Source organism: Nothobranchius furzeri, chromosome 11 (genome assembly GCF_043380555.1).
Source record: "Nothobranchius furzeri strain GRZ-AD chromosome 11, NfurGRZ-RIMD1, whole genome shotgun sequence".
NCBI classification, from domain to species: Eukaryota; Metazoa; Chordata; class Actinopteri; order Cyprinodontiformes; family Nothobranchiidae; genus Nothobranchius; species Nothobranchius furzeri.
The window spans coordinates 26,510,093-26,521,425 of record NC_091751.1 but is presented as its reverse complement, the minus strand read 5'-3'; the positions used below and the strand labels follow the sequence as shown (position 1 = coordinate 26,521,425).

The 11,333-nt window shown below is 43.3% G+C and overlaps 1 protein-coding gene across 2 annotated transcripts; it reads right to left on the bottom strand.

The window, feature by feature from the left end:
- Positions 1-7,006: 7,006 nt before the first annotated feature.
- fam221a (family with sequence similarity 221 member A) lies at positions 7,007-10,042 on the bottom strand. Of its 2 annotated transcripts, none has more exons than XM_015956413.3 (6): positions 9,903-10,042; positions 9,597-9,770; positions 9,323-9,417; positions 9,166-9,239; positions 8,972-9,101; positions 7,007-7,174 (listed from the first exon to the last, which is right to left on the bottom strand). In XM_015956413.3, the coding sequence occupies exons 1-6, from the start codon at positions 9,965-9,967 to the stop codon at positions 7,062-7,064; spliced, it is 651 nt and encodes a 216-aa protein (XP_015811899.1). In that variant the 5' UTR covers positions 9,968-10,042; the 3' UTR covers positions 7,007-7,061. The 2 variants fall into 2 exon arrangements, with proteins under 2 accessions (XP_015811899.1, XP_015811898.1); XM_015956412.3 differs by having other exon boundaries at positions 7,008-7,174; positions 9,323-9,513.
- Positions 10,043-11,333: the final 1,291 nt, after the last annotated feature.

Below are 11,333 nucleotides of genomic sequence, written 5' to 3'. Positions count from 1 at the left end.
GTGAAGATGAAAGGGCCTGTAATTTTCAGCCGTCGTGAATCACACTTTTCAAATTTACTGAGTGATTAATTTGAGGAGGAAATACTAACAAGCAGGCTTCGTGTTTCTTCTCCAACAGGCACTTCCATGCAAACAGACAGAGGAGATAAATGAAAACTTTTTCTGATGCTTGGTGCTTTCTTTGGCCATCACCACTTTTGCTCACAAGCTTGACATCTAAATTGTTACTCGGTACAGTAAGCTATTGTATTATGGGGACAGTCTGCCTACTTGTGGTGCACAACGAGCAATGATTGTGAGAAGAAAAAGCTCCGTGCTCCTGAGGAAGCACGTCCCTGTTCTGTTTGAATCCTCACCTGAAGTCTAACCCTGGTCATCACACCCACACACCCGCGTCTGACACCACGCGCTGCCGTTACAACCAGAGATGATTAAAAGATCGTTGGTGACAATCTTTTAGCTGCGGATTTGTTTGTGAACATTTACGTCTTTGTGCAACACTGGAGTGAATTTATTTAAATGTTCTTTGCTTTTAAAGTTTGTGAGTCTGTTGGCCGTGGTAGTCAGCAGAGGTGTCGTCTCGAGTCATGACTTGGACTCGAGTCAGACTCGAGTCATTAATTTAATGACTTCTGACTTGACTTGATAAAATCTATAAAAACTTACGACTTGACTCGGACTTGAACGCCAATGACTTGTGACTTGAATCGACTTGCATCTGTTGACTTGATGACGACTCGAGCATATTTGATATTTTAGCTCAAAAGTGGCACGACATGGACAAAAATCATGAGTCGTTCTTCGTTCTGGGTGTGATTTACTGCTAAATGCGGCAGCACTTTGTTTAGAATCTAGTTCAGTTTCACTTTCTGCTTGTTTGAGCAAATAAATGAAGCTTTAAGAAGCTTTAATTCTGGGATTTAATTATTATCATCATCATTACATTGAAGTTGGACAGATGACTTGATTATGACTTGAAAATTCGAAGTCAAGGACTTGAACTTCCACATCATTGACTTTGGACTCGACTTGGACTTGGTTGTCTTTGACTTGGATTTGACTCGAGACTTGACTGGAAAGACTTGTGACTTACTTGCTATTTACAAAGCAGTGACTTGGTCACACCTCTGGTAGTTGGACAATAAAAATGTCTCAAGGTTTACCCCAACTTGTTCTTCAAAAACAGGTGGAAAACTCGTTTTTTCATGTTGTGTAAAAACAAACTCCTTGCAAACGGCTTCTAGCCTGTAGATTTCCCTGTTTCTCGTATTGCTACATAAACTTTGCACCCGTTAAAACTTTCTCCATCATTTGAACTTGATGCCAGGGGCAGCTAGCCTAGAAGTCTAGACCAACTGTAGAAGTAACAAAAGCTTTTGCTCTGCAAGTCAGTCTCCATTGTAACCTCGGCAGGTCTCCCATTGGCCCAATTATTTTTGTGTCGTTGCCAATCGAAGTGCTCTACGTTTGGTGGACGGGCTTGACGCTAGAGCAGCCAAATACTACAAAGATGGCATCAGCTCAGGAAATTTGAATTTGAGATGAGCAGATAGAGGTACATGAATCATCTATTCAGCTAAAGCACGCGTTTGTGTCTTCTTTGACAGTGGATGGTGGACTGCCCTGTTGACTGACATCCATAGCATTTCCATTGCTCTGATTGGTCCGAGTGCTGTGGGACAGTTTGAATGACAACCGTAGATTCTACCCCACGACGGGGTCACTGTCAGACTGTACATCCACATTCATAGGATGGCTTTTTACTGTCTCGCTGCTCTTGTGGTTCTGACTTCAAAGTGGGTCGGCCCTCTAGGGCCCCCTTGTGACCTGGGGCTCTGCCCTGCCCTGCCTGCTGGCACGCAGCGCCTCTGTGAACCTGAGCTGTATGCAACACTTGACTGGAACCAATGTTGTTCTGTCAAATCAGAGACAATCATATATTCTGGAATTTACAATGATAATATTTTTCTACTGTCATTGTTCTTGATTTCTAATGATGACATCATCATTAAATGGTAAATGTATTTGTACAGGGCTTTCTTAGGATTCTACAGCCCCCCAAGGCACATCACAACACAATCAGTCCCGTTCACACCCTGGTGATGATGAGCTGCAGGAGCTGGGATTGAACCTACAACTTTCCAATTACTGGACAACCCACTCTACATCCTGAGCTACTGCCGGCCTCTGCTATCCTTCCTGTTCAGATGAACTTCAAGTGTTTTCATGGAAAGAATGAACCTTTCCAAATGATCCCAAACTTCTGAGCAGCAATGAAGATTATTCCTGGGTTTAGCCATGCTCCTGCATGCATGTGCTCCATCTGTTTTAAATACTACATGTTTTAACGTTTTTAGGGTCATTTGTCGAATAAAACGTGATAAATTTTAGTTTCAGACACGTTTCTCAGTCGTGATGAGTTTCACGCCACCTCTTCCACCAGAGCTGCTCTCTTCTCCTCTGAGCTGTAGCAAATTGCTCTACTTTGTCAGGGTTTTGACATTAATTGACATCGTTTTGCAAGCAATTACTAAAATTCCATAACAGCTCAATCAAGTCAAATCTGTCTCTAATTCTAGTTCAGAGAAATCACAATGACTTCTCTGAACACAAATAAGAATGAGCGTCTCCTCTCGTCTGATTTTCTCCTCCTTTAACGAAACACTCACACCTTGTAGAGCTAATCGGTCTGTTCTCAGCCTTGATTTAAGCTGTCTTCCCTTCCTTTCTCGCCGTTTCTTTCTGTCTCTTCTCATTTGTGTGAACGTGTTTGCTTTTCTTTTCTTATTTGAGTGTTTTGAAACGTGCCTCATCTGCTCCGGGGGTGAAAGCAGCTCCAGTGCCACGTCAAGTCAAAGATGGGACCAGCTGTTCTGATGGACAGAGAAAATGGGGGACCTACTGCCAGGATGTGACAGGTTGGACCGGCTCAGGTGTGCAGGTCACAATCTTCTGCCACCATATTAGAAAACCTGATGAGAGTTGTTACCACGTCATGGTAAACTTTTGTCTGAAACCTGCTGCGACCTATCTCAGGCCACAGCTTTACGTATGTAATCCCTTTAAATAGCTGTTTTCATTATTGGCTCTGTGTTGAAATGACATTTTTATAAACAAAACAACAAATCTAAACCAAATCAACTGGAATAACTAAAGTTTGAATCTATTTAACCTTTTATAGGGCCAACATCCATATTTAGACACTTCCACTCACATCGTAAATGATGAACTCTTAGAATTATGAAATTGCACCCAAGCAATCATCAGAGATCAAGCTAGTCACAGATTGCGCCATGGCGCCATTCCACCAATCGGTGCGGGGCTATTACGCGCCAAATGTTGGTGTGTCTGCAGAGCCAGAAAACAGCTCGGTCTCCTCTCGCGTTTACGGTCGGATCTCTAAAACTAACAATGCTAGGTTTATGAAATCCTCACATCACAAGGTTGATTAGTTGTGCTAAATAAGGATACATGTGTTGTAAATGTTAAACTCAATGAAGTTGGTGAAATCTTAGCATGGAAATCAAATCTGCCATATTTGAACATACGCCCTGAACAAGGAAAATAAATTATGAATATTTTTAGGTAAAATCTGTTGTTTTTTAAGATATAATCTTAATAATCATGGTAACAGTAATAATACCTATTATGACATTGATTGTATTTTATAAGACTATAAGATTTCTCTGGGAAATGGAGGATGGTTATTGCACCAACCAATCTCGCCATCAGTGATGATGATTAACAGGAAGAAGATGATAATGAAGCAGATCCTCAAATATAAAATATAATAATAACATGTAGGAAGACCCAGGACACGTTGGAGGTACTATATCTCTCACCTGGCCATGGAACGCCTTGGGATTCCCCCGGAGAAGCTTGCCCAGGTGGCTGGGGATAAGGAAGTCTGGGCCTCTCGCCTTAGGCTACTGCCCCCGCAACCTGACTCCGGATAAGCGCATGAAAATGGATGGATGGATATTCTCAAGTGTCTTATAATCATCTATATTATTCAAAAATAATGTTTATTTAACTTGTTCATGTGTTTTATTTTGGGAAATCTTTTACCAGAACAGGCCATTTGGTCACTTTGTTTTCTCTGGTTTTCTGCATGAATATAAACATTTTTGAAAATTGTAGCAACAGAAATACACTTTGGTTATGAACTACAATAACTCCCTGGGGTTGAAATCTAAAAAATTTAAATACTTCAATGAGTGCCCTATAAAGGGAAATCATGCCGACCCAGGCTGAATTCATCAGCTAAAGGCAGCCGTGATGAACAAGCAGCGTGATACTGGAGGCCTGAGCTGTTCACCAGCTCTACGTCAGCAATAAACACATTTTTCTGTAAATTAAAGATGTTTCCAGTCTCCATGGTAATAATTAAATAGCTGTTAAAAAACTGCATAATAAATGCAGACACCACTCACAGCAAAGGCTTTTACTCTGAAGCAGCAAATGAAAAAAGAGCGTATTTATTGCAAAAGCAGTGCAGTAACATGTTTGAGTTCATCAGGTTTGCTGTTAAAACACTCTAATGCGGCACAAGATTGTCTGAAGATTGTTAATTTCAAGATATGCGAAAAAAATTAAATTTTGGGAAAATAAGACCCTTTTCTTTAAAATATAAAGAAAATTGTTTTATTTATTGAAAAAAGTATCAGAATATATCACTAAAAATCTCCATCTCCATAATCACATAAGAGTGTATCAGGATTTATGGTGATACATAATTGTTGGGTATTTTTATAATTGTACCTTTTTGAGGCCTGAAATATGCCCAATTTGTGTTATTAACACTTCATGAATCTCTGTGTCTGCCAACTGTGGCTGTTCATGAAAGGTTGAGCAGAGAAGCTCGTTTGCAGCAGTCAAGGATGTTTATTCCAACCAACCCTCTGTACCTCTGTAACCTGAGAAGGCCCCGCCTTCTCCTCCATCCTTTGCTGAATAAAGCCCCTGGGAAACTGAGGAGACTTGGGAGTGACGTGGGAAAAGCCTCGGAGGAGGCTTTCCCCTGCGTTAACTCTCCATTATTTTGGGGACTCAGGGTAAAATGTCTTCCTTGTTGTCATGAGTGTTATTTCAGGTTCCAGGGTTATGGAGATTAAATATCCCTTAACATTTAATTACCTAACATCTTGGTGGAGAATGCGGGCATGCAGAGCTGGTGAGCTGAAGGATTTCCCCAGGAGCAGGGGGGGCCTGGTTAGCTCCATGGAGGGGTTTCTGCGCCCAGCTCTCGCATGACGATTCATGGACATTACGAATAATCAATCTACTCTCTCTCTCTGTGTGTCGTCCTTTAAGGTAATATGGGATAAATCTAAAATTACCTATCAATAATCTTGGAAAGCATGACAATAGATGACAAATGATTTTAAATATGATTAGAAGATGCTTGCATCAGATTTAGATTTTTGTTACTATAATTTTTTCTCAGGAACCAGTGAATAAAAATTCTGTGTGAAGCAGACCCGTAGCAACAAACAATTACCTAGGGCCCCAAGCTGGTTAGGGGCCCCAGACATACCTTTACCTTTAAGGCCACTCCTGACTTCCATGCACTGCCCCCCCCCCCCCCCCCCCCCCACACACACACACACACTATGTTTATGTTTATTCATTTCGCAGACGCTTTTATCCAAAGCGATGTACAATTTTTAGAACCTATCGGGCATGTTGTGATCTGGTACCGCGTATTTTATGCGATATACAGACACAGTTTTGGACTGGAATAAAGGTATTTGTTTCTATAAACGTTAATGCAGTCATAAACAGTGTGTCCGTGCTGTCGCTCTCATGTAGGGTGGGGGGAGTGTCGATCTCAAGGTTAATTTTGTCAGAGGGCGGGTGGCCCAAAGTCCAGCTTTGCCTTGGGACCCCAAATACCTTGAAACAGCCCTGCTGAGAAGCACATCATTCCTCCAGTTCTGTGGCCTAGCTGCTTTGCTCTGCAGTGATAAAAGTTTTGGAACACGGTGTCCGATCCGTCCAGAACCTCGGACTGTTTTTGCTTTCCCGGTCCGTCTGCGGGGGAGTTAGGGGAGTTGTTTCTATTTGGAGTGCTGTTTACCTATCACATCTGCCTCAGGGGTAATTAACTGTTTCCATGTGCTCTAATTGCCAATTTAGTCCTCTGTGTTTGTGTCTTGATTTATTCAGTCAAAGATGTCAATCAAGCTGGGTGGGGTTTCCATGGCGATGAGGCAAATATGGAGGTTATTCTTTTTTTTTTCAAAACTAAATGAACTACAGCATCCTTTGCTGTTGCTATAGAAAAGCAATTACCTTAAAGTGTATGTGTGCCGCACTAATGCGTTGTGACTTCTTCGTTTGATTGGAGCTTTCCACTTTTCCCCTCCATCACTCTTGTTCTTGGACATCTGAAGAGTCAGCTTTCAGAAGTGTCAGCATCCACCTCCTTTTCAGCACTGAACTTAAAAAAAACAGACCCAGGTGCATTCCTGCCTTCCATCAAGCGAGGACATTCTCCACTTAGCGCAGGACCACCTGCTCAGGCTCAGGTGACTGCAGAGGCTCGAGCCGGCCTGCAGCATGACTGGGTACCAATCTGGGTCTGACTCTTCATCCTCTCACTGGGAACATCTGAGTGGGCGTGAGTCCTTATTTAGATCCTCATTAATTGTGTTTCTCTGTTAAAGATGTTGGAAACTGGGCCGCCACAATCTTCCATCTCCATTCATCCGACAGAATAAAAATCAGCTCTCATCACCGCTGAGCTACCGTGAGCAATGGGATTAATCAGTCGAAGACGGTACATCTAGCTGCAAATTAAGTACGTGCTCGTCACTGAGCGCACGGCGCCACGTGGCTCCGGTGATATTTTGGTGACAGGTTGAGTGGGTGACTTTCTTACGATAACAAAACATCAAACCAACTCTGGCCAGCTTAAACAGCTTCTGGAGAATAACATGAAAGTTATCGTTAGTGCCCACATAAATGGACGCAGTAAGAAGGGTCATAAACAACAAAGTTCTGAACAAATAATTTAATATCTGAAGTTTCACCAAGAGTTTGTACAGAGCTGTTGTATTTTACTGTTGGCTGCTCCGGTGCTGACGACGACCAGAGCTGGATGCTTTCAGAGATCCGTCGCTCATCCTTGATGCAGACGGTGTCTGCACACAGCCGTCTTCTCTGTCTTCCTCTGAAAACAAATACAGCCAGAAAATCAGAAGATGAGCAGACCCAGAGCTCTCGTTGAACCGTTTATCGTGTCACTAAAGAAAAGCTTGAGTTTTACCAGTCAGCAGCAGGTGATGACAGCCATGAAAGGACACAAATACGAACAAAAGTGGCAGAATATTCATCAACATTTTGTTGCAATTGTGTTAAAAAAGACATTTCCCCAATAGCCTTTCAGCTCTGCTCCAGATAGACAGATTCGTGCAGTAAGACGTATTGTACACACTTTGACCTGCACAAAATCCTGCTCTGTAGTCATGATTCAGTCAGTAGTGACTCCACGCTGCTCTTTGCTGCCCTCACAAGCCTCTCAGAGGAATTTTTCATCCTCTAATGGAAAACATGAGCGCCTGTGAACTGACTGTCTGATTAAGGCCAAAAACACCGACTCCAGGTGTCAAAGAGGCTGAAATGCATTCAAAAGTCCTTTTTCCTCGCAGAAAGCTGATGTTTTCACTCTGTATACAACTCTTAGACATCAATGAGTTTATTGCATGCTTGGGCTTTATGTTTTGAATGAAAGCTGCATTTATGTCTCTTAACAGCTACATGCTTGCTTAGTATGAGGATTGCTGTAAAGTCACTGGCACTAGTCAGTGACTTGATGCAATTTGCTGGGTTCCTTATATAGGAAACATTATTTCTGATTGGTTTAATGAACTGACCCGGATTGGAATGTGAAGTGCCTTGAGACGACTCTTGTCGTGACTTGGCGCTATATAAATAAAATTGAATTGAATTGAACTGAACTCTAATATAGTACAGCTAATATATATATATAGATGCACATAAATGAGTCAAGTGCTTCTCTCACATTCGTCTAAAATCCTCCACCAATAACACGGCTCCGACCAAAACCAACTATTGGACCATCTGGGTGTCAGTGTCACCGATCCGCCACACTACCACATTGAGCCGGAAGGAGAAGTTCTCGATTTATCGGTCGATCTGCGTTCCTACCCTCACCTATGGTAATGAGCTTTGGGTAGTGACCGGAAGAACGAGATTGCAGATACAAGCGGCTGAAACGAGTTTTCTCCACAGGATGGCTGGGCTCTATCTTAGAGATAGGGTGCGAAGCTCAGTCATCCGGGAGGGGATGGGAGTAGACCGGCTGCTCCTCCACATCGAGAGGAGCCAGTTGAGGTGGCTCGGGCAGGATGCCTCCTGGACACCTCCCTGGTGAGGTTTACCGCGAGAAGACCTGAAGGAAGACCCAGGACACGTTGGAGGGGCTATGTCTCTCGACTGGCCAGTAAACGCCTCAGGATTCCCCCTGAGGAGCTGGCCCAAGTGGCTGGGGAGAGGGAAGTTTGGGCCTCCCTGTTTAGGCTGCTGCCCCCGCGACCCGACTCTATTCTCCAAGTGAGGTCATGGACAACAAAAGATGTTTGGACCTAGAAACAACGAGTGGTGTTCTGCACTATCTGGTTTACTCTGGCAATGTGGGTTTGCAGTTCCAATGAACACGGATCCAGGAAAGACACCCGAGAGGAGGGGTGAGCGCTCCGAGACTGTGATTGCATTCAAAACTTGTTTGCAGATTCGCTAGCCAGTTGAGATTGCTGGGGAGAGGGATGTCTGGAGCTCCCTGCCTAGGCTGCTGCCCCACAACCTGACTCCGGATAAGCGGATGACAATGGATGGATGGATGGATGGATGGATGGATGGATGGATGGATGGATGGATGGATGGATGGATGGATGGCTATAGCAGCTTTAAAGATTAACAAGTTGTACTTTACAGGGGACATTGTTACCAGAAGAGGCTTCCATGTTGAGGTAACCATCCAGCAAAGACCTGAAGCCCGTCAGTCCACCCATGGCCGCATAAGGAACACCTTTACCAGCTGGCTGACCTCTTGCCTCCCTTTCCTGCTTTGTCTCAACCTGTGAAGAACAAAAGCAATACGTTCATAACTATAAATACTGTGTTTGTTTAAAGTCTCCGTACCAGGGTTTGGTGTGCATAGCAGGGCTGGCCACAGCCACAAGTGTACGGACTCTGGAACCCGGAGCAGAAGTCACCTGGGACGTAAAGGATTAAAAAACACAAATGAAAGAACTTCAGTTTGAGTGTGGAGTGAGTTTGGTTTGGATGCCATGCTTACACTTCTTGCACAGATGTGCTGCATCTTCCCTGTGATCCTGGAGCTGGTGTTTACACCTGCAGCGCACAGGACTCGATCCCACAAGTGGAACGAACCTGAACGCAGAGCAGAGACATCCTTTGACCCGACACGGTAGAGCGAGAGGTCGCTCAGAGGGCACCACCTCCCACTCGGTCTTATGCTGCTTATACCTGTTTGATAATAAATTGTTCCCATTAATCTGTCCGTGTGAGTGAGATTAGGGTGTGTGATGTAATCTGAGATGAAAGGTTACCTGTGGGTGCAGAAGCACTGCGTCTCAGGGCCAATCTGCTTACAGTCAGCACCTCCAGGTACACCAAAGCTCACGTACAACCTGTTCTGCACACGTTGAGGTAAAACCTTTCTCCTGTACTCCTCATATTGCTCTGGAGTGAAGAGGTTACCTCCATCATCCTCACCCACAATCCTTAGAAACACATCACAACGACTTATAACAACAGTTAAGACACGTGCTGATAAATCTGTTGCTATTTGTTCTTAGACGTCGTTTAGTTGCTACAGTTCTGAAAACGCTGAGAGTCGGGAGGGAAGCTCCTACCTGGTGTACTCCCAGTAGTCATCCACAGCTTTTAAAGCTGATTTATTCAGACCTTTTCTAGCCATTACCTTGGATATCACTACTTGTGTGTGTTGTTTTGCTGTCTACTGCTAAGCTCAGAACGACTGTTTACAACCTGAAAGAAGGTTGCCATAGAGATAGATGCAGCTCTCCCTCTAGTGGGCAAAACTCAAACTGCACACAAAAATCCAGACGTGCCAGACTTTAATGAACCAACGTTGCAAGTTAAAGTTGTAAATGTATCATATCAGAAATGTCCTTTTTATTAATGATACATATTTTTGGGGCAGCAGTAGCTCAGGTGGTAGAGCGGGTTGCCTCATGATCAGAGGGTCATGGGTTCGATTCCAGCTCCCGCCAGGGCTATCCTGCCGTTGTGTCCTTGGGCAAGACACTTCACCCAACTTGCCTGTGTTAGTGGTGGTCAGAGGGGCCGATGGCGCCAAATGGCAACCTCGCCTCCGTCAGACCTCCCCAGGGCGGCTGTGGCCACAGGTAGCTTACCATCACTAGCAGTGTGTGAATGTGAGTGTGTGTGAAAGCATCTTTGGGTGTCTAGAAAAGCGCTATATAAGTTCAATGCATTATTATTATTATTATTATATTTCATGGCAAATCTTTGTGATATTCAAAACCTTTCTAAATGCATCACCACACTTATCTTCTTTTTTTATATTTCATTAACGTTTCTTTGTTGTAACTTTGTCATCTTCATCACACGGACATCCACTTCTTTACGAGAACTGACGCATTTTTATGCATAAAAGTTAAAAATAGCATCCTCTGTTAGGAGAAAAACACTTTAAATTCTGCAGGAGTGAAAGTTAACAGCTTCTTAGACCTTAACAAGTTAGTGTCTTCTTTAGGTTTCAAAGCCTTTACCTGATTTTACATTAAACTATCATTAAAGGGATACTATGCCGTTTTGGCTTGCTTTTAGCACCCCCTAGTGTTTGTTAATAAAAACAAAAGTGAAACTTATCTCCTCGTTGTCATTTTAAAAGGAACTCCGCCTATAAGGACGTGTATGCCCTAATAAGCCACGAGTTTTCTGTTGTTCCAAACTATGTTGTTAGAAACATACAAACTATTGCTGTTTTTTATAAATCTATAATATTTAGTACATTTTTGACATACATAGGACGCCATGTTTTCTGCACGCAATGCACTCTGGGGGCGATGACGTATATTGGTTGCTCTTGGAAGAACAGCTATTGACGCTATAGTGTTTGTTTATGCACTCACCATATTAATAATTAAGTAAAATGCCGCATTGTGCTGCTTTTGGATGTAATTTCTAGTCAGAGGGCAACAAGGGGAGTGATGTGAGTTTACACAGCTTTCCCACTGGCAAGAAGAGGAGAAAGCAGTGGGAAGATGCCTGTGGACGGACACAACTTCCCAAAGATC

Coding starts and splice junctions, on each gene's coding strand:
- fam221a (XM_015956412.3), bottom strand. CDS start 9,967: ATGGCTAGAAAAGGTCTGAATAAATCAGCTTTAAAAGCTGTGGATGAC. Junction 9,771..9,902: donor GACTACTGGGAGTACACCAG/GTAGGAGCTTCC, acceptor TGTGTTTCTAAG/GATTGTGGGTGAGGATGATG. Junction 7,175..8,971: donor CAACATGGAAGCCTCTTCTG/GTAACAATGTCC, acceptor ATTTGTTTTCAG/AGGAAGACAGAGAAGACGGC.